The 24522-nt window shown below is 32.1% G+C and overlaps 1 protein-coding gene across 2 annotated transcripts in view; it reads right to left on the reverse strand.

The window, feature by feature from the left end:
* Positions 1-221: 221 nt before the first annotated feature.
* Calcrl (calcitonin receptor like receptor) overlaps positions 222-24522 on the reverse strand; it is a 100685-nt gene continuing 76384 nt past the window's right edge. For both annotated transcript variants that reach the window (XM_046447449.2, XM_046447448.2), the window contains 7 exons: positions 19874-20000; positions 16944-17097; positions 15866-15926; positions 15720-15786; positions 9347-9565; positions 9148-9189; positions 222-3180 (listed from right to left, as the gene is read on the reverse strand). In XM_046447449.2, the coding sequence (XP_046303405.1) occupies positions 2968-3180; positions 9148-9189; positions 9347-9565; positions 15720-15786; positions 15866-15926; positions 16944-17097; positions 19874-20000 (883 nt within the window). In that variant the 3' untranslated portion in view covers positions 222-2967. The remainder of the gene's footprint in view (positions 3181-9147; positions 9190-9346; positions 9566-15719; positions 15787-15865; positions 15927-16943; positions 17098-19873; positions 20001-24522) is intronic.

The following is a 24522-nucleotide window of genomic DNA, read 5'->3' on the forward strand; positions in this document are numbered from 1 at the left end:
ATAACTTTTTCTGAATTGGTTTATTAAATTCACTTACTAGTGAATTTATTGAAGACCTTAAGGAGTGTAAAAGAGATATATCTATTGATTTTAAGAAGTATTCCATTGATCACTCTAAAATTTATTTTTAGAAATTGAATTATTTAGCACTCCATTATATATGAGTGAAAGTCAACTTTAACTGGTAACTTTAATATTTTCATAAAGTCAAGACAGAGACATTTTAAGTAGGTATAACATGAGTTGTTTTATTTGATCATAATACCTTGAATATTTTTACAGATAATGTTTCTATTAGCAGATTAAAACCAAGAGAAAATTAAAATAAATTCACATTAAAATTTATGATCAATACATATAGCACTACAACCAGAAATTCCATGTTCATTAGGTTACATTTGAACAAACAATAAATTTCAGATTGGAAGTTTTGTAATGAATTCACTAGAAAACAACTTTTGAAAAAAATGACAAAATAGAATTTTTAGAAAATTAAAATATGACTTTCACAATTGCAGGAAAATGTCAGATCTATGTTTTAAAAACAAGAAATTCACAAATTAGTTTTTAGATACCGAAGAAGTTTTCTTCTTAAAAATATCAGAATCATTTTTCTTTACAAGTAAGATACAAAGATCTTAATTAGCAGTTCATCTTTAGAGAAATCTATTGTTTAAAAATATTAATCTTAAAATATTTGAGTATAAAACTAATACTGATCAATCACAGATTGGTACATCTGAGCACTGTATATCAGATGAACCTTGGCAATAAAAGAAATCTCAATCTCATCCGCACTAAATAAGATCAAAGCACAATAAAAATACTTCAAAATTACAATATCATTTTAACATGCTCTCTGACAATTCAACATTTCTACTGCCGTGTATGATTGAAACTGACAGATTGTCTAGAAGAATGCTGAAATACATGGACACTGTCTGCAAAAGACATGAATCTGTGTCTTTGACAATAAATAGCTAAAATTGAATTTATTAAGTGGAAATTTTGTATAATTTAGGCAGTTGAAAGTTCAGAACAGCCTGCGTTCCTTTTTATAATAGCTTGCTATGAAATTTGTAAATTTGAAACTAACTTAATGATACCTTTACATGCATAGATAAATTATAAATGCATTTACCAGACCATTTAATATGTAAATTCTTACTAATTTAGAGAATTTTCCTTGACAATTTCAAATGACTTCAGAACTCAACATTATTGATGGCTTAAGAAACAACTTATGATAAATAGATCATTATTTCAATCCATCTAAAGCTGACACACTTAAAAAACACTCCACATAAAAACTTGTCCTAAAATTGATGTTCACTAATTGAAGTCATTGTTGTTCTTTGGAGATTCCAGTGAAAATAACATTAGAAAAACTGAATCCAATTTAAATGTCAGTTTAATTCATTAGCAAGTTTTCCTACCATCTTAATTTAATTATTGAAAAAATGTCTGACAATTGTTCCCTAATAAAACATTGTGATATGTATCTTCCTCTAGTTTCTTCTCTTTAATAATCTGGGACATTTCCAAACCCATATTTAATCATATAGTATAAGTCAGTAAAATAGTATTTTAATGTGGTAAAACCCATACAGAGAGTAAATTGGCATTTATTAGTAGTTGTTGAAAATTTCTAGATTATAATGTGAGTTCATCATCAAAATGGAAGGAAAATATGTCAAGCACACCCACTAGGGTATGAATTACAAAAACTAATATGTCAATAAGATAATGGCCTTTCATTTTTAAAATAAATATTTTATATTTACCATAGATGTTTCTGTTTTATTTTTTGCTCTCAAACTTCTGATGCTGGCATCTGGTTGTCCTTAAAATATTTACCAAATATAGAATACCAGACTCTATTTTATTATAAAGTCAGCCCAGACACAGTATCAGATATTAACATGTATACATTGTTGCATTACGTATCTACTTTTAAAAAAAATTACCTAGGTAGTGGGTATTTGAGACTATAAAATAAAATACTGGAGTATTTACAAGCTCATTTTTCACAACAATCCTTTTTTTTTTTTTTTACAAACTTCCAAGATAATAAGAAATCCTTCATTGATTTCCTTCATCTAAAATGATTGCTAATTTGTCTACACAGTAGAAATGGAAGGGGCAAAGATTTCTATTTACAGATTCAGGGAAACTTATTCCCTCCCACTCCTATAGCAAAGCAGGAAGTAGCTGCTAGGAGTTTTATAGCATTAACCAGGATGTCTCCCTAATGATACAGAAGTAGGATCACATATCATGCAGCCTGTTCACTAAGTCTCAAAAAAGCACATGCCATAGGATATAATCGTGATGTATCAGCAAATGAATAGCTCATAGAAACTCTGTTACTGTTCTTAGGGAGAAGAGGGTAAGCCAACAGGGATAATTAACTCTGTCTGGTCTATTTGAAAAGGTATTACAAAAAAGGGTTAGAATGCTTTCTGGGTAAGCAAAAATCAACTGCACCTGTGACACTGGGATTAAGATTTTAAACAGCCAACATGTAAAAACTAACTTTCTCTTCAAAGTGTGGAAAACTTAGCTAGGTCTCCTTAGGTGACGAGAGTAATGTTATACCCAATGTGTATGTGAACCTTTGGTCTTACTCATCTGTCAGTTCTTGCAGTGATGTGCTGCAGCTGACCCACATCAGCTCATGAGAGTCGACCGTGCTTATCATTTTTCCCAATTCCACATTCAGTGATGTCAAGTTGGTAGTTTGAAATCTGCCAAAGCAGAGTATTTACTGGCAAACTTTAAATCAGGGCCTTCTTCCCCACATAGAGCTAGTTGTCAAAAATTTATCAACACAATTCTCCTTTAAGTTGAAGGCTGTCTTTATGGCATTAGAGAAATTCATTTAATATTGAAGTCTTCTGCTGTAAAATCACAGGTCCAAATCCTTGAGTTAAGATTGGCATGAAGCAGGCAATGATGCCTCTATTTTCATATAACTATATCACTTAATTTTTCTGGTTTCAAGACAACATTTTCAATATCATGGATGCTTTTTCCATTTAAGTGTTCACTAGGACATTCATGACTATCACTGATTGTGGACACTGTGTAGGATGCACTACGGAGAGCATCTGAGTGGGAAAAGCTGTTTCCAAATTGGATTTTGTATTGATTCCAGTTTCTTCTCAGAATTGCTTGAACCTATCAATCAAAAAGAAACAAGAGAAATCCATTAATTGAAGTGAAGATATTATATTTAAAACATAGCAAAATAAGTTGTAGAAAAGTTGTTCTTGAAAAAACATTGATGTTACTGAATAATATTGCTTCATTTTCTTATTTAATTAAAAATTAAGTAAATTGTGTTGACATTAAGAAACATTGTTATTACATTTTAATACTTCTCTAATATTTTTATTTCATGCCTTGTCTTTGAATTATTAATAATTGTTACATATTTATTGCCATTGAATAAAACATAAAATATAATAAATATAAAAAATAGCAATCTTTTATTTAATGATTACCATATGCCAGAAATTGGGCTACACTCTGAAAATGAAAGAGCAGGGTATTCATTTCACATGGAGCTTACTTCCTAGAAGAATGAAAAGTATTGAATAGATAGTTGTAAATGGGATGAATACTTTGAAAAAAGTTTAGGAATTTTACTTCTGCACGTCTGTGTATTTGGAACCTCCTTTCCATGAGTGAATTTTTAATTTAGTGACATTTATTTTCTGATTTGAGCTAGAGATTGAGTCTAGATTTTGTGTTTTAGTTTACATTAAGACCCTAAAAGTGTATGTGTGTGTGTGTGTGTGTGTGTGTGTGTGTGTATTTGGTACTGGGATTGAACCTAGGGGCACTCTAATACTGAACTACATCCACAGTTCTTTTTTATTTATTATTTTGAGACAGATTCTCAGTAAGTTGCTAAGGCTGGCCTTGATCTTGCTATTCTCCTGCTTTAGCCTTCTGAGTCTCTGGGATTATAAGTGTCCATCACCAAGTGTGGCTGGTATTCCTCATATTAAGTCAGTGGGTCCAAATAAGAATATTGAAATACACCTTGAACTTGATAAACTGGACATTCCAGGACTGATATGTGTGTAGATTGGCTTGGGGTATCCTGCTTCAAGGTTAGTAGCCCAATCCTTCTGTCCCTATGTACTTTTACCTTAAGTGTGCATTGTTTGGTCTTCTCCAAACTCTCTACAGGTCTTTAAGCCTATGATTATTTCCTCAAAGGAACTCTGAGCATATTAAAATAATTTTCCAGTAATTCATATACTGTTAACATACTTATTCAGTAACTGTTTCAATTTTCTTTATATTCTCCTTATATATAGTTCCTCAACTTTCTATTGACTATATTCTTATATGCAGATCATTATTAAATCTTTATAAATGTATTTCATTGTATTTCCTTCTCAAAATTACATTCTGTAACAAATAGGGATTGCCAGTATATCTTCAAAGTCCTGTTAAAGTCTCTTATATTCTGTCACTTAAAATGAACACATTTTGTTTCTTTATGTTTTAGAATGTAGAAAATAAAAAGGAAGCATCAAATTCAGAGTGAACAATTTCTATAGTTAGAATTCAAAATGAGTTATTAAAATTTCCATTTAACTTCTGTGATTTAGAAATTATAAGTCAAATGCTGTAACTTGGGTTTCAAAGTTATGTTATTACAAAGTTCAGTAACAAAGACTTTCAAGCTCATTTCTTTCTATATGATAAACAAAACTGAGGAAATAATTTATTTTCAGGTAGATGTGCTTTGAAAATACAAGCATTTTTAGACAATAAATGCTTTTGTCTTGCAAAAAACAATGATACTTTGCTCTTGGTTTAGTCATTCTAAATCCTCCAAAGAAAAATTTGAATCAAGAAATTTTAAAAATAATATCTATATATTTAATATCTTCAAGAACATAATAAAATGACAAATGGAATAGTTTATGAATGAACTGTGGGCTTCTCTGAGCCATGTGTAAGCAGAGGTGTGCCCCTTGGAGAACTCTCAGTGTCATCTCACCAATCTCAGACCACTTAGACTTGCCTTAACAACTCCTGCTCAAAAAGAATTCTGAGATACTGCAGAATGTATTGGTTCAGACAGCCCTAGGTTCAAATAAAACTCCCTGGAGGTGGAAAGAGGTACCAGAGCGCCCAAATATCCTCGAGTGGCTAGTTGCCTGGAGGAGGCAGGAATTATTTAATTCTTCAATTAATGCACAAGTGATAAGTCTCCATTCAGGCCAATTGGTCCCCATGGCCTTTTTCTTCTTATTTACCTCAAAAATCTTTTTCTCACAATAAATTTCTTTGATGTGCTTCCCTATAAATAAAACCCAAGGAACCCCACTTATTGTTAGGGAACAGACTGAGAGCCTATTCCATCCACTGGGTCCCTGCCATGAAACTATTTTTCTATATCTTTTGTCTTTTAATTCTTATTAATTATTTCAGACTTTTAATTTCTCAGCCAGTTCACATCTCCATTCAGTTTACTGATCCCTTGGTGTGCAGGATGCAGCAATAGTTTTAGATTATGAATTTTAGATAAATAAACAGAGATTTGAAACAAAAAAATAATAATTTTGACTCTCTAAATACTTCTGATGATGTTTTAGTCAATTTTTTCTCTGCTCTAACCAAAAGGCCTGAGAAGATCAATGTATATGAGGAAAATTTCATGGTTTGAGAGATCTCAGTCCATTGCTTTGGATGCAAGGTAAGGCAGCATATCATGGCAGAAGGGTGTGGTATAAGAAATCAGCTTAGGACATGGTATCAGGAAGCAGAGAGAGAGCATACTGGGCTCACCAAGGACAAAATATATATCCCAGAGCCACACCCAATGGTTTCCACCTAATAAATTCATCCAACTGGATTAATGCACTGATTAGATTAAGACTCTCATAACCCATCAGTCAACTTCTGAAAGTTCTAGAATTGTTTAACATATGAGCTTTTGGGGGAAGCTTCATATCTAACCCATAACAGATAGCAGATAAAAATTATTTTTATTATGATTCTTTTTATATGTAATAAATTCCTCCTCACTTTACTGCTATTGTTGGACTGACTGAATACAGAAATATAGCTTCAGGTGGAAAGAAAGTAGAGCACACTTTTGCAGAAAAGATTCTACATAAATTTGAGAAGCTGATCACAAGAAACATATTAGCTGCAAGCCCCCAAAAGCAAAGCTTAAATTCAATTCTAAAAGACAAGATAGTTTTTGAAATATTTGCATGTTTTGCCTTGAAATATATTTGATAAAGGCCATCCTTCTATTTCTTCTTTGCAACTAAATTATCACAAAAACCATGGAAGGTCAGTGTCCTGAAGTATGGGTTCTTATTTACTGAAGTTAAAAATAAATCTAATTAGAAGCCTTGCAATCTTCTGTTTGTTTATATTATTCTCTATTAGGATGTTACATTTTTATCTGCTTCCTCTAATACAAGATCACACTGGCTCAACAGAACATTAAAGTGGCCACTTCATAAACTTAAATGAAGTGTTATTAAAGATTTGAGTATGTTTTTGTTGTTTTATTTATTAGCATCATGCAAGTAATTTAGTCAAATATGTAGAATATAACATCACAACCTTATATGCTTGTTAATACCTGATAAGGATCTAAGTCTCTGCTCCTTAATCTAAATCAGTTAAAAATTTTAATAGAGCTTCACACAGAAATCTACTTGTTATCATTATAAAATGTGAGTTCAGTTGTTCTCAGAAAATATTTTTGTTCACTTTAAAAAAAAATCTACCTTCCATTGTTGTTAAATATATCCTTCTGATAGCCAGTCTTTCATTCACTTTAATAGTGCACATTTTTGTCTGTGTAGACTAGGGATGAGAGGAAAGAGGACAGAGCACTTGTAAAGCCACTGTTGTTTAACTATTGAGAAATACCAATAGGAAGATGTTGGCTAAAAATAAATAAAACGTGGAAGAAAAAAAAAAGCCAACAATTTTAGTCTAAAGGCAAGCCACTGGACCTAATGTGGAAAGCAAGAAGGAAACTAAGCCTGAGTAGATTGGTTTTAAGAACATGACATAGTTGGAACCAGACAAAGTGGATTTGGCACTATTTCTTCATGTTATGAAAGTGGGAAAAACTTAGAGGCAAGGAGATAAAAAGGAGGGATTATAGTATTTCTTAAGATGAGAGATGAATCATACACAAACAGGGACTGTATCTCCAGAGATAAAGAAAAAGGGACAGATATTAGAGATGTTGTGAAGAACCAAAGGATTTGGCAAGAACCTGGTTCACAGGCTTATTATTATTATAATTTTCCAATGCCAAAATGTTCTCAATTTTAGGATATGGCAGAAGATCAAGGGCCTGTGTCTCTTTTGCTTATACAGATAAAGTGTAACAGGAGTGTGGAGCATTAGTTTTGATATTCTCTAGGCACCCTTTCTAATTAAAAGAGCCAATCTGAGATTCTGATTCCAATATGATGAATGTTGCCATTTGTACATGTATTTTTGAAAATAAGTTGTTTAACAAACCTTTTAAGGGATCTATAATATACTAAGGATTTAGTGATGATGGAACATTGCACAAAAATCTTTACATGCCCTAGTTTACATTAATCCTTGTGAAATTAATGTAGAAAGAACTTGTTTTTACTTCCCTTTAATAAAGATTAAACACCTACTCCCAAATTCGGAGCATTTCCCAAAATATAGCAGCCATTGGGTTTTTAATGCATCACTGTGTTTATTCTATGTTGTCTCCTATCACCAAATATTTTGCTAGTGATTATTTAAAAATTACACATTATAAAAATAAATTCTGCTTCTGTAGGAATAGAGGTAGACCTTTTGTGTTTCATGTACATTCTTTGGCATGTGTACAGATCATTCTCATCTCTATCTAAATGTTACATCCTATATTGACAGCATAGAGGACTGTCTAGCTCCATGTGTACTCTAGTATATTTACAGAGGTACATAACAAAGACTTTATGAATTTCATTTTCAAAACAAATCATGTATCTGTTTATCCTAATAGTGTTCCATCCATACTTCTCATTGACTTTGAAAAAATAGCAACATCTTGTTTTCAGTGTGTCAGAATCATGGAAATAAGCACTTAATATGTGCTGATATTCCACATACCAATATTAGTAATATAGATATACACACTAAACATGTATATTTTGAAATTACAATATATTTTAATTTTAATCTATAAGCAATGAATTGAATTATTTGCCAAGAAATATACATAAAATATTATTTAAGCCAGGCAAAACAATATTTCATGGTTTTCTATGACATGTACCATGATTTCCAATGCTGATTTGTGTTTTAGGACTGATTCTCATAAGGTTAATGCCATCTGGTTCCCCATATGAAGCTTTATGATAGCTTCCCAGTTACCAACTGTCCACTTCTCATTCACTTACTATCTGGATTTCTAAAGTGTACTCGAGTTTGCCAAAATCCTACAGGTTAAAATTTGTCAAGTAGATTAGAAACATATGAAAAACTAAAGCTGGAACCACTGAGTTACAACAATATCCATATGTATGTAATAGAGTACCAGATTTTAAATTCTCAAACCCCCAAGTAAGAAAGCCATAGATAAAAATCTAGAAGTATTCAGAATACATTGCCATGTTATGGATTATAGCAATTACAGAATTCTATTCTAAATTTCCCAACCACTGCACCTTGCCCTTGTACAACTGAGAGTTTAGTTTGTTTTCATCTTTTTGTATCCACTGTAAAGCTTTTTCCAAAAGCTACACTGTGAAATAGGTCAGGGTGTGAGGGCGGGGAATGGCAAAAAAAAAGGATTCTCTCTCTTGTTATATAGTCCATCTTCCATGAAGTTAAGTATCACCTCGCATAATACCTGAGGCAAAGTCCAGAATTAATAGGATATACTGGTAGGTCAGAAAACTAGATGAATAAAAGTCACTGATGAAGTATTTTAAAGTGTGGTTGACTTTTTTCCAATATGACTTGAGAAGGAAGTTTTCACTTACAATAATAAATATTACAGCTCTTTTCTCTGATAGAAATGGAATTTGGAATAATTGTTCTTAGGGAAGTTATAATTCTATCTTATTTTTAAGGCAAATACATATCAAAGGACAACAGGAATAAAATCAACCAACATACCTCTCCATTGAAAAAGCAGAAAATTGTAGAGACCAAAAGACCCTGTAGGAGAAAAATAGAACGCTATTTGAATCCCAATGAAAAAAGATACATGTATTTATAACTAACTTGACCCATTAGCAGTCAACAATGAAACCAAAGCTATATTCAAATTTAACAACAAATTTCTCAAGCTGCTTAATGATGTTGAATGCCATACCTGGAAGTGCATAAGGATGTGAATGATGTAGTCAAATACCTCCTCAGCAATCCTTCCTTCAGGTCTCCAAGGAATAAGAACAAATTCAATGCCAAGCAATGGCACCAGGATAAGAGTAGCTCTCACAGCTTTCATGTAGAGATTGGACTCTGCCTGGTGTGTAACTTTTAACTTGGTGATGAGAACACGTACAATATTTAATAGGAAGAAAAGATTCACCTAAAAACCAAAATGGCACTATTTTAATGTTTAATATAGAGAAGCATTATTGGTGCTCCAATTTTATAAATCTTACAGTATTTATAATATTAGGTGGCCAGGGTGGCACATGTCTGTAATCCCAGCTCCTAGGGAGGCTAAGGAAGGAAGATGGCAATTTTAAGACCATCCTGGGCAACTTAGCAAAAACCTGTCTCAAAATGAAAGAAAAAAATAAATAAAAAGGCTGGGGTTTTAGCTTAGTGTTAGAGCACCTCGTGGTTCAATCCCTAGTACTGAAAAACAAACAACAACAACAAAAATATTTACAACTTAATAGATTGATATTAATTTGTGATTTCTCAAAATGTGATTTATAAGTACATTGATTTTCATCGATTATATTTGAAAACATAATGAGAGAATCATTTTGAACACATTCCATTGTGAAATATTCAAGTGTTTTTTCCTAGCTCATTTTCTCATGCAGTGCTTTTGGATTTTTCTGTGATCCAAAAACTAAAAGTTTTTAATATTTTCAATTTAAATGAGAAATTATTTTAACAGATGTTATTTATTTATTTATTTATGTATTTATTTATTTTTGTACTGGTGATTGAACTCAGGGACACTTAACCCCTGAGTCACATCCCCAGTCCTTTGTTTAAATTTTTTATTTTGAGATAGGGTCACAATAAGTTGTTTAGGGCCTCACTAATTTGCTAAGGCTGGCTTTAAACTTGTGATCCTTCTGCCCCTTCTGAGTCTCTGGGATTACATGTGTGCACCACCACACCTGGCCAAGAGTTAATTTTTATAAATGTCACCTGTTTATCAGTGTCCATGTTATCTATTTTCCAAATATACACCATAATAACTATTTTCAGATTTTTAGTTTATTTCCTTTATTTTTGTAATAATGATCTTTATAAGATTCTTTTGTAACAATAATTATTAAAACAACTCTCCAAGATAGTGCTATATTGTCTTCTTTATCCTTATGCTGAGACCATGTCATGAGCGGAAACCACATCATGAGCTCCAGATCATCCTAGAAACAAGAGCGCTTGGCATCCCATGGGACTTTCTAAAGTTACTTTCTGTAATTGCATATTTGCTATTTCCTATGCCTCAGTAACTTCTCCAAGAGACAACACTCCCTTTGAAAGAGAGACATAAAACTTTGATAATATAAGATAACTCAGGAAAGAATCCCTGCTCCAATGTCATGTTCTTTCTTTTACTCACTCAAGTCAATACTGTTTACTTTTGTCTTTTTCCTGTACTCTTATCCTTTATGCCTTTCATAGGCTTCTGAATATGAACTTCAGAAAAGCCTCATATGGGCTAATTGCTTTTGTCTTTCCTTTGTTTTCACCCTGATTTCAAACATCTGTCATATTTTATAATCAAACTATAGACCAATATATAATTTGTATCCATGTACCTTAATTTAAAAAAATAAGAAAAATAACAGTAATCTCTCATTTAATGTGGAAAAGAATAGCATAGCATTTGCTAATTTAAGACAGCTGTTACAAAAATAATCAGGCATAAAAATATTCTATGCCATGGGACAATTCAATGGCAATATATGCTTCAAAAGTACACAGCTCACTAGAATCCTGGTGATGACACATCTGTGAAAAGGAACATGTTCAGAAACACAGGAAAAGATACAAGGCAGAATAAAGACAAAAGCAGAGTAAGCCATTTGAACAGGTGTAACAATGAAACATGACAAATTGGCAAGCCAGCTGTTATACTCCTCCTCCTACAGGCCCTTCCAAGCATTCGTTGATATTTGAAAGTTTCAACCAAAAAGAAATCACTATCAATCCAAAGAATAAAAGGTAACAATATCCTTTATCTGCTTATAAATTATAGAATATTTTATAATCTTAATAAATAAATTCATAAATCATTTTAAAAAATACAGTAGAAATGTTACAATTGGGCTCCACAAAAGCTTTTTAAACACCAAGACCTCTCTAAGTGGCAAGTCTTTATTTAAAACATGAAACTAGAAATGAGAATTGACAATGGAGTTAATCTTTATATTAGTGACTCTGTGAAGAGTTTTGTTAGAGTGAATTGGACATTGTTTCCACACCATTTCCACATAATTATCATATCCTATTTTATTTTCTGTAAATATTCCTATGTATTATGAACAAAAATGGAACAAGAATTTCAAATTTCAGATGAACTGTTTCTGAATTTTATCCAACTTGGAACCAACCTAGTTATAAAGAGAAGCCTGTTTCTACTTTGATACCCATAAAATTCAAGAGCAAGATAGAAACAAGACATTTTCATATTAGCAAACTACCTTAGGGTCATGGAAGAACACACGGTGAATCCGCGCAGTGTCTATAGAAGGGTTCCTGGAAGCCACTCTCATACAAGGATGGCCAGCAATTCCTTAACTATGCCCTGAAGTGACCTAAATATCTCCCAGTGAACTCAAATTAAATGTATCCTCTCTCAGCTTCCCCTTGGCAGGATCTGAAAGTGTTGCAATCACTCTAATACCACCCTGCTCAAGGGAAATGTGATAGAGGAAGTCTGAATGGAAAGAAACTGATTGTGGTTAAAATATGTTATTTATAAAAGTTGTACAAAGACATTGGGCCATATGAACAATTATTAGAGCCCCGCCCAGGACCTTGGAATTGGCAGAACCAGTGGGAGACCCTGCAGTTTAAACAAGGGCAGGATAATTTAAACTGGTAGAAAAACAGGCTTCTAATCTTGTTTTAGGCCAATAAGATACAAAAATGTTTTGCAAATAGAGTGAATTTTCACTTCCTCTCTTGCTGAGCAGCTTGATGGGCTATATTCTTAAATTTTACCACGGCCATCTATTCTTTCTTAAAGTTGATGTGAACAGGATTTTCTGAGGATTGGGTTAGCTGTTATTACATTTTGTATTTGCTAGGTGTTTTAACTTCTCAAATCTTTCTGGTTTAGGAGTTTGGATCACATAATTCTCTGTACAGTCAGATCTCTGGAATAAAATGTTTTCTTGTATTTGTTCTGGAAGCTCATGGGTGGCCCTAACAACCCATTTAATTCCTTTGAGCTCTGCTTAGAACAGACAATTCAATGCAAGAACAGAACCATGATAACATGTAGAAATTACAATGAAGAAACTTTTTGAAGTTTTTTTTTTTTTCAGTTTATTGTATTTGGTGCATTGTTCTAATCACTTAGCAGGAAGTATCTTATTTAATCCTTGCAAGACCCTGTGAAGTATGCTCCTTATTCCCTCATTATAGATGAGTGTCACGACCCCTTGCCCGCAAGGAAGACGCAACTCAGGAATCTTCTTTCAGCAGTTTATTCAGGCCCTTGATATTTCTTCTTCTCTCCCTTGGATGCCCCTCCCAGCCTTAATAAAGCATCTCAAGCCCCAATGCGAAGCTGCCACGTGAAGCTTTCTCATAGGGTGGTGAAAAACCATGCGCCAACTCTCCCAAATAAGGAGTTGTTTGTCACAGACCACAGCGGAGCCAGCGCCATCTTGTAATGGCGACCATAGTCTGCAGAAACGGCAGAAGCGGCTCACCACAGATGAGGAAACAAAGTCACTGAGAGGTTAAAAACAAAACAAAGCAGAACTTGCCTTGAGATACACAGCCAGCAAGGAAGCCAAGATGCAGAGCTGGCTCTTTGAGTACAAAGAATACAAAGCAAGGCAGTACCAGAGTACACTTCAACACAGTGTGTCACACATGTCCCTAGTATGTGGAGGGTGCATGAAAAGGAAGTACATCTGCCTTTGAGATTTTCTTAAAGAATATTTTTTAAAATGTTGGTTTTTTTAACTGACTGTCCTGTGGGACAAGGCACAGACCCAGAATTTGACACTTGGTATGTGCTTTCTACATGTCAGGCTAAGCATATTTTATATATTACTTCTAAAACCTGTAAAAATCAATATTTGTTATTATTTTTAAATTGATAATATTCGTACATTTGATTATGGTACATTATCATAATTTAAAATATGTAATGATCAAATCAGAGTAATTAACATTTTGAGTTTTTGAAATATCATCATTTCTATGTGTTGGGAACCTCCAAACTTTTTCCTACTTATTTTTAGGTGTATAATAATTGCTATAGACTCTTGATAACCTATGGTGAATAGAACATGAGAACTGCTTTCCTTCCTCTATATTTTGATATCCACTCTCCCACTATTGCCCCTACCCACCCATCCTAGCCATTCTACTCTCTGCTTCTGTGGGATCAACTTTTTATTTCCCACTAATGAGTGAGAACATGTAGTATTTCTTTTCCTGTGCCTAGTTTATTTCACTTAGCATAGTGTCTTCTGTACCATCCGAGTTGCTGCAAAAGACAGGATTTCATCCTTCTAAGGCTGAAGAGTTTTCAATTGTTAATATATGCTACATTATTTTTTATCCATTCATCTGTGGTGAACAATTTGATTGATTTTGTATCTTGGCTTTTATGTATGCAAATTCCATGAGTGTGCAGGTATAGCACAATGATTTCATTTTATTTGAATATATGCCCAAAAGTATAACTGCCAAATCATATGGTAATTTTACCTTCAGTTTTTTGAGAAACCGCCATATTCTTTTCCATATGGTACCAACAGTGTATGAGGACCTCTTTGTCCACATCTTTATCAAAATTTGTTATTTTTTGTATTTTGGATGATAGTCACTCTTACTAGGAAGAGATGATGTCTAAGTGTCATTTTGATTTTCATTTCCCTGATGATTAGTGATGTTGAAATTTTTTATTCAATGCTCACTAGCCTTTGTATATCTTTTTTGGAGGAATATCTATTCAGATAATTTGCCCTCTTTTAAAATAGACTTGTATTTTTTTACTAAGTTATTAGAGTTTCTATATGTCCTGGATATCAATCCTGTATGAGATGAATAGTTTGCAAGCATTTTCTCCCATCCTGAAGGTTGTCTTTTAACTTATCAATTGCTTTATTTGACATGCAAAAGATTCTTAGATGTAATCCTATTTGTGTAGTTTTGCTTTTGTTGCTTATTCTTATATATATATCTTAATATCTAAAGTGTTTTCCCTATTTTTTTCTAAGCATTTCAAAGCTTTGAGTTTTACATTTAGGTTTTCAATAAATTTTTAGTTGAGTTTTGCATATGGTGAGAGGTAGGGGTCTAGTTTGATTCTTCTGCATTTGTTTATACACTTTTCCCATCTCTGTTTATTGATGAAACTGGAACCTTTGTAGAACCTTTGTAGAAAATCATTTAGATGTAAATATCCATGAATATGGGATATCTTTCAATAGTGTGTGTGTCCTCTATGATTTATTTATCAGTTTTATAATTTTCATTAGAGATCTTTAACTTCCTTCATTATTTGTTTGCATGCATGCGTATGTGTGCTTATACGTATAACAAATGGGATTTCTTTGGGTTTTGTTCACTTTCAGACAGTTAATTGTTGCTATAAAAGTCACCATTTTTATATTCCTTAGAATGACAGATTTGAGACACAGAATGATTAGTTTAATTGCCTAAGGTCACACAGCAAATAGAGGAACAAGTGAAATTTAAACCCAGGCAATCAGTTATCAGAATTTACCCTCTTAATTATTATATACTTTTGAGAATGATATTTTCTTAGTTGCCCTCCTAATTTATCAGACCCATCTTCTCTCTTGTTCTGTGCCCCAGGATTTTACATCTGGGGATGATATCTTCATTCGTACTTTATTGCCCTCTGACATTGGCTGTATTTGGTCAAAAAAAGATGAGACTATGGAAGGAGGGAGAAGCTTCAGTATTTCTTCTGTTGCTCCTTCTCATTGATGCTATTGTTTTATGCTGGATTTTTCCTGAAACCAAGGCCAGCATTGGTCCTGTAACTCTTCCCAGCACTTGTCCAACTCCATTAACACACTCTGTCCCCTCATTATGTCTCGCTCTGATGTCTACTTCCTGCTTGGTCCCTGTTACATTGCCATCCCTTATAAAAAGGTGTGGCCTTTATTGCCCACACCTCAAATAGAAGGTCTCCAATGGACCCTAGTAAGTTAAGCACTGTGAGGACATCATTTCCATTTCTGACAATGGAGATCCTGAAGAATGTAACACAGCCAGAAGATTCACAAATATGAGCAGTGTTGAGATAAAAGAAAACCTTAATTACGTACCAGTAAAGCAGCACAAATTGGACCATGGATAATGTAAAGGAGATGTGTATCAGAACTGATCCAGCAACTAAGGGAAAAAATAAAGATGTTATGTTGAAGATTTATGTTTCATTTAACTCTAATAGAAACTGTAGAGAGTCTCTTACTTGTCATTGTAATATAAGCTTCTGGCAATGGCATGTATGCAGGCAGGAATCAGTGGAAATCCTACAGATACAAGAGAACAAAATTTAAAACAGGCAGTTTTCTTTATAGATGCAACTCCTAAAATAGTCATAAAGTATGAAAGTCAGAGATATTCTTGGAGCAAAAAAAAAACTGACCACTATATGTTTATTGAGTAAATATTACCTGTATGGCCAAGCAATGAGTACAATGTACTTTTATGTATTTTTATTTTTGTGTTTGTGTGTATGTAGGTGTAAATTTTCTTCTAATATAAGTCATTTTGAGTTGGTGGACCTCAGAGCTTAAGTCCATAAATGTGCTGCTTGTATGCCAAAGCCTAGAAGAAATCCAGTATTTATATATTGTCTAAGAGATGAAATTGGCTAATATTTAGTATACAATCCAAAATGGGAAAATGTGAGCCTGACAAGAATATCTACTATGAGAGACAGACTAATAGTAAGTCATTTTCTGTTGAAAAGAAGGAAGAAAAATGTTTTATACCAGCAATTTTGCATGGTTTTAACCTTCTAAATCATAGCTTTTCAAAATCAGATGAAGAAATGCTTGATAAAGGTATCAAGAATGTTCTAAAAATTGTGCTTATGTATACACAAACCTCTTTATAGCTGTATCTATTCCTTACCTTGATCTAAACAGATGATAAATAAGTAAAAGTTATTTTACTCATGTTTTGGGAAACTAGTCTTGTTGAATTCAGTTTGTGCATTTTATACATTTTACAATATTTCAGCTACTTTTTAAAATACACCAGAGTATGTCAGTGCTTTGCTTTGGGAACAATTCCATGTCAAGAGTTTATGTGGAAAACAAATACATTTTTTTCATAGCTTTATTCATTTATTGACACCAGGAAGAGACTAGATCCCTAATTCATGATTCTCATTTTACTTTTTAGTCACTATATATTCAGTCAACCTAAACTAGTCACTGGTATATTAAATTATATTGTTATTACAAAAAAAAAAAAAAGCCTTACACCTCTCAAACCTTTCTTAAACAGTTGAATCAGCAGATGTATGTAGGGGCACTTACCCCAGCCAAGAAAATAATACCACATCAAGTGCTGCTTCTCAGCAAACACAGCCACCACAATGAGTGTGTGCAGGTAAATGCCTTCACAGAGCATCCAGAAGTAGTTGCAGCCCATCAGGTAAAGGTGGATAAACTGAGACACTTTACAACTAACCTGTGGGAAGAGGGAAATGATCTTTCTGTCTTTATTTGTGAATCGAAATGTAAAGCAATACTCTATTTTAGGAAACATGAAAGTTTCTGCTCTTCACACAAATTTCACATGTTAATGGTTAAGATTTGTAAATGCTAGTCTTTATACTCATGGTGCTTCTAATTTTTTTAGCCACAGACTCTAAAGATATGTAATGGTATGTCTCTCAGAAAATTCTGTAAACTCCAAATCACTTCATTCATAGATTTGTGTTTCCATAATGCACTCTAGTTACTATGTCATTATAAGTGTAAATATTTCACATGTACTTTACATCTATTTTAATTATGAATTTCTCAATTGTTGCATTCTGTCAGAAAAAATTAAGAATATTAAAAACCATCTATTAAAAGTATCTAAATGTTGCATGCTATTAGTGAAAATACTTATTAAATAATACTCTAATGTGGTAATTGACTACCTTATCCAAACACAAAATATGAAAGCTTAGTGTGGGCATGAAGAAGAAAAAAATATGGTTTCTCTTCCTCTTTTCCTGAGGTTTCCACTTTCCCTCCTCTAGTGTTACAGAAACAGGAAGAGGGAGGTTCAAGTATTGGATAATTAAAACACAAAAGCATAAGAGAGAGTTTACTCCCTTGATGAAGGGAATAAACTTAAACTTCCCGCAGTAATATATGGCAAATTAATTATCCATATAAACTCTGATTTCCAGTCTTAAATTCAATGAATATTAAGGGAAAATTATCATTGTTCTTGAAATAAAAATCTTTCTTTACAAACAAAGTTAAAATGAAAAGTAGTGGAAAATAAATATTGGGTGTCATAGACTAGTAATAGTAACATTTACATAGGAATTAGCTTAAAATATTTTTACATATTTTGTTTTATTTAATCCTTGTAACAATTTGGTGAGGTAGGCATTATCCCCAGGCACATATTTTATTAATAAAAGACTGAGTAGAGGAAAAGTAAAATGCTTTGCTAATACTCACATAACCTCAATCAAAACTACATTCTAAACATGATTCTTATAATTCCAATTTTACTATTGTACACCGTATCACCTGTCAAATAAATATATAAAACCCATTTATTTTTAAGTATATGTGCAGAATGCATGACATCAAATTTTAAATAGTGCAGCTTTATGTGAAATATAATAGTATGTTAAAGTCTTCTCAAAGATAAAAGGGAATTATTCAACTATATCTATAGAAACAATGTACCTCAGCTTCAAACTTTTATCTCTATGATTTTTAGATATTCATTTTATTTTATTTTTTATTTAGATATTTTTATTTGTCAAAGTAAACAAACTTGCATTAACATACATGTAATACAATAGAAGTGAGTGTTATATTAATGTTCTTTTTATATATGTTCTTTTTTTATTGAGTTTTAAAAAAAATGACAGTCTAATGCTTTACAATTCTTACTACATGTATACAGCACAATCATTTTAAATTGGGCTTCTTGATTTCAACAAAATGTTAATCTATAAACTATTTGGATAAGAATTTAGAACATATTTTAGAAAAATACATTGCTACACATGGCATTGATGATATAAATAAATAATACACTTTACCAAGAAGATATTAAAATAATTAGACTTTAATTTGTGTTTCATGTATTAAACAAAACATTTTTTGTAACAAACATACAAGGTTTAGAAATTTGCTTTACAACTCTGTGACAAAACTCTGAATCTCCTGTCCTAGAGAAATTCATTCTAAAATGACAGGATGTTTAGCCAGTTTTTTATATTGCTAATTATACCTCAGTATGTTTCCTAACCCAGTGACTTTAGGGTGGAACATATACAAGATTAAACAATCCGGATGCACATGAGCAAACAATGAAGGGAATTTTAGAACTTTGGAAATTACCCTAAAAACACACATAAAACACATATGAGGGTGTTGTTTATTGACCCATTGAGTGAAAATCCCTTTCCTTATCTGATTTCAGTAACTAGATAATGTTAAAACACACACCCACACACAATGACACTACATTACATACACACACACACACACACACACAAAAATCCATATCCAAAATTATAGTAAAAACTACAAACATTATGAAATTAGGTAATCATAAAAATTGAATTTATATGTCATCATTGTGTATATTTTAATTAAAATACACAGGCACATAGCTTGCATAAAATATGCACAATTATATAAGGCAATTTTAACTTGTGTTTTAAAAAAAATGACTTGCAAGGAAACAATCTCAGAATGTTTGAGATAATGAAGCTTTGATAGATCTTTTTAAAATTTTATGTTAATTGAAATAGGACATGTATCATTCATTATTTTCCTGGTTTTATATTCTTTTTAAAGTCAGTGTGATACAAAAAGTACAATTCAAATTGAAGTTCCTATTTTCACATATTGTTGTTTCTAGTTATGCAAAGTTAGTCACACTGATTGTTTTGTCACATTGGATGGAGTGTCATAAAGTCATCATTCCACTGAGTATGGCCATAAAATGAAGTGATAATCTATATAATATGTATAAATAATTGAAATAGATATATTCCTCCTTTTACTATTTGCTTTTTATATTTTAGGGAATATTGAGCAATAAATTATCTTTCTGGATTCTAATACAGCTACATATACTCTGTATGTCAGTCCTGAAAACATACATGCCTGTTTACTTAGACACATGCTATGTGCACCAGACACTCATCCCCACATTGATTCTCCCTCGCTTCCCCACCAGCCCCTTGAACCTAAAAGGTAGGCTTCATTTTACTCACAGGATTTGTGGCCACTAAGGCTTGGTTGTTGGCCACTGCAGTGAAGTGAATGATTGTTACAATAGAGTTACAAACGAAAGAGAAGAACAGATTTTTGTGCAAGGTAATCCTTTGGCAACTTAGACTCCTACAAGGCAAGAGAAACAAAGTGTTTTGACATCATAAAATGTTTCCACAATTTTTATTAAACATCATTCAATTAAGATACATTTCCAATTCACAGAAGCTGCTCTAATTTTGTAATCTCCCCAAGATTCACTCAAGATAAAATCTTAATTAAAGTAAATTGCCTCAAACCTAGAGGCAAAGTGTTATTTTAGCAGTTAGACATATGTAGGTATTGAAAATTTCCCATATAAAACCTGTACATAAATTTCTTCTGTTAATATCTGAGCATGATTAGCCTATAAATTCCCTTCCCAAAAACAGAAACTGAGATTCAGTGTAGATAAATTATCAAAAATTTATGTCAGTAATTAATTTGAATATTTTGGATGTCTCTGTCAGATTCTCACACAGATAATGTGCTTTTCATTGCATTACATATTCTCCTGTTGTGATGGTAATAATCATGCTGACTAACCACAAAAAAGACATCATTGCATTTAAAATAGATGAATTGATAAAAATGTAGACTTAGCAACCAATGAGGTCTTCTGTGCTTTGCTGATTTTTTTCTGCATTGCCCCAGATACACATAAGTTTTTAAAATAGCACCATCTTTCACTGAATTTCCTTTTATGTAAAACAAAGAACTGTCCATGTTTATGTAGAAACACATTTCAAGTAAAATGTCATCATTAATGATAAACAATACTATTTTTTAGCTTAGATTCTCATTCACCCTAAGCTTGTCTGCATGACTATCATACCCACACTCAAAGGTAGACTCAAGTACTACTTCATAAGGCATCCCTTGAAGGCTTGTTACAGGTAACATTTTAAGATAATAGACTGAAACCCACTTGAAGCTGAATACTTAATGTCAAGTCGGAACATATATGTAGGATACATGAGGGATCATTTCGTTATCAGACACATAGAATTTCATTTTGTATATTTTACTAAATGATATTGTGAACATGTCATCCTCGATAATCCATCCTGAACAACTTAAGTCAAAAATACCTACTATGAAATCTTTAAGAAAATTTCACCCAAATTTATCACTGTATCCCTTTATCCTAAAATGGCTATCTACTTAGAATGTTAGAATCAGATATCAAGGTTTTCTATATTTAAAACATGAATTTTAGGCTATATTACCTCTGGAATCTCTTAAAGTTTTATGTCTGTGATTCTATATAGAGCTATAATATTTTAAAGATTATGGAAGCAAATGCAATCCAAATCAGGATTATGGACTGACAATACATGCTTTCCACAAAGTTGGATGGTACTAGTGGTAAATTCTTAGAAAGGTTTCAAAGAAAAGATGGCTCTTGGAATGATCATCAGAGTGATTAGTACAGTCATATACCAGCAAGTCTATGAAACCTAGCTAGAGTCCATCAAAATAGAAAGAGTTGAGAACTGCTGGTATCATATTAAAGAGTCATTTACTTTTACTTAGACTTTAAGTGTATAGGAGTAATGAAAGGCAGGTAGGAATCAAGTTTGTTATAAAAATTTATTGATATTCTATAGAAAAGAAAAAACTTTGGACCAAAAAGTAGAATTCGTTTTGTTATTGCTGAGGAAATTCGACAATAAAAGAAAGAATGAAATTCTCTTTACTCTCAATGAAGTAATAGTAGAAAAGGTCTAATAATAATAATAATAATAATAATAATTATATATATGTATATATATATATATATATATATATATATATATATATATATATATATATACTTTACAAATCATTTATGTTATGTGTGGTTTACCATCTTCTATGATGGACATTGTGAACATAAAATTTGATCATATGCTCTTATTTTTAAATGCCTGCTTTGAGCTTACTCTATGTCTACAGAATGCCAAGTATTATTTAGGGGTGAATGGCTTGCCCATTCAAATATGCACTTTTTTTTTTGTAATAGAATTTAGGCAGCTCAACTACCATCACAGGGAAAAACATTTTCTTTAACTGGGCTATTTTGCCCTTTTCTCCTCAACACCATTATATCTAGGTTCATTGGTTAAGATGTGTGTGTGTGTGTGTGTGTGTGCGCGTGCACACACACAAGTGTGCATGCAAACAAAAATTTCATAATTTTCCATTTATGACTGGAATATTGTAAAACTTTGCTTAGACAGCAGATGTGAAATATTTTTAAGGAATACATTGGAATGAAGAAAAATAAATATCAAAGTAGAGGAAAACAAACATAAAAGTAGCAATACATGAAGGCAAAACCAAGAGCTGAAAGACACAGACTGAGAACTATAATACAAGCAAAATTTATATTTTAATTGTGACAATTAATATTATTATTATCCACGTGTGAGAATATTGGAAGAAATTAAAATAAAATGCTACCTATAGTTAGTCAAATACAATTTTATTTATTTGTTTATTTGTTTGTTTGTTTGTTTATTTTTGTGGTACTGGGGGTCAAACCCAGGGTCTCATGCTTGCTAAGTGCTCTACTCTGAGCTACAACCCCAGTTCCTAAAAATAATTTAATTTGCTTTGTGTACACTTAAATGTCCTGCCCTTCTCTATATACTCAGTGTTTCTATTCCTCTCTGAATTCTCACTTTCTCATGATCCTATTCCTACTTCAATCTATCTCAAAAGGTAAGGACTTAAAAATGAGCTGTTGGTATATGCTCTCTTCTAAAGACATGATTATTGTAATTATAGAAACAAACAAAAATGACATCTTGTTTTTTTTTTTTTAATATGTAGGAAAAGGTTCCTGGTGTGTTTCTGTTTTGTAGACTTAAACAATGTAATTATGGGCAAATATTAAAACACTTAGAATTGTTTTAAAACTTAATATCAAAACTAAGCAAATATTTAAGACAGGATTCTGGAAACCATTTCATTATAGAAATTAAAAATGTATTTAAATATTTTATGAAATCATCCAAACACTATGATCATCCTAGAAAATCCACTCTATACAACCCAAATCAGACATCTGCTTTGGAGACCTTGACATTGAATGTAGTTTTCCAGATTTCTGAGATAAACTGGATCATTGCCAAATCATTGTCAGTTCATGTTGTGAAAATATAGCTTACTATCCAAAACATTAACCTATTGCTTTAGCTTCTCTCATTTCTGCCTCTAGGCGTGGTAAAACTTCAACAAATATAAACAGATGCTATCTAACATATGGTTTCCATCAGTGTACAGTTGTAAAATGGCTTAGATTTTTCTAGGGATGCATATCATTTCCCTACAAACATATTCATTAGTGTATGTAAGTGAGTTGGTATAAAAAATCAACTTATAAATGAAAAGCAAAAATATATATTGGTAAACACATGATATGTTTAAATGAGACTCTGAAATCCAGGGGTATTTTTCAGTGTTATCTTGTAACAAGTTTTACCTATTTTAAAATTTATATGTCCTTATTTTTACACAAAATATTTAAGGCAATTATGTATACACTAAGAGACTGTTTTACAAAACTCTTTCTGCTTTCTTCAATTTTTACAATACTCTTTTCTATTCTAGCATAACCGTAAAATAGAAAATATGGTTCATGGTCTGGATTATTTCCATTTCACATTCTCTGCATGCAATTATTTTAGAACACATTTCAATATGCAATTTCAGCCAGCAGATTTAAAGGCAATTGGTGCAAGTGTATCAACAGCACTATTACATTATATAATGTAACCATGCCTTTTGAATTATCTTTTGGAATGATTAGAAACAGGTAGCATCAAGTCAGGACTTGTGATTCAGAGTGGGTTTTGAAGCCTGACCTGAGAGTGAATCCAAACCCTGCCATCTACTTACAGGATGAATTTGCGTCATCTAAGATCTCTAACCCTCAGTTTCCTTATCTATAATGAAGGAAACTTCATAGAAATAGCTTGAAGGTTAAGTGATATAAATCACACCATATGATCAGCATAACATTCAACCTATGGAGAGCACTCCATGTTAATTTAGCTATTATGTTCTGACATCATTATCACATGACTGATCTTAATCAAGTACTGAAATCATTTTTTGTCACATATAGTAAAAAAAATAGCATCAAGTAATATAAAATTGCCTCTATACTAAAACATATGTTTTAAGTAACTCAACAAAACAATAAAGACACTGTAATTTTTTGTTGTTGTTGTTACAAAACACAAGACTTTAGTATTAGGAAGATAATTTCCATATAATAAAATGGATTTAGCAACCTAAGTTACTTTCTGTAAAGAATTTCTTCCCTTCCATAATTGTCTCCAAATTACTACATTTGCTATTATAATGACCCTAAACATTATGCTATTTCATCTTCAAAATTTTTGCTACTATTAAGGACAAAATCTGCATTGGTTTTCCATTTTGTTTTTGAGTTGATCTAAAAATTTCAAAACTGCTTTTGTCAACACTAATTATGAGCAAAATATATCATCAAAGCAGTGAATACAAGCAATACAAATATATCCCAATTTACAAAGTGCTGCTTTCTCATTCTAATTGATCTTATTTAATAAATAAACGTGCAGGTCTTTTTCCAAGAAGA

Source organism: Marmota monax, unplaced genomic scaffold (assembly GCF_021218885.2).
Source record: "Marmota monax isolate L192 unplaced genomic scaffold, Marmota_monax_Labrador192_F-V1.1 WCK01_AAM20220418_F8-fsc00007, whole genome shotgun sequence".
NCBI classification, from domain to species: domain Eukaryota; kingdom Metazoa; phylum Chordata; class Mammalia; order Rodentia; family Sciuridae; genus Marmota; species Marmota monax.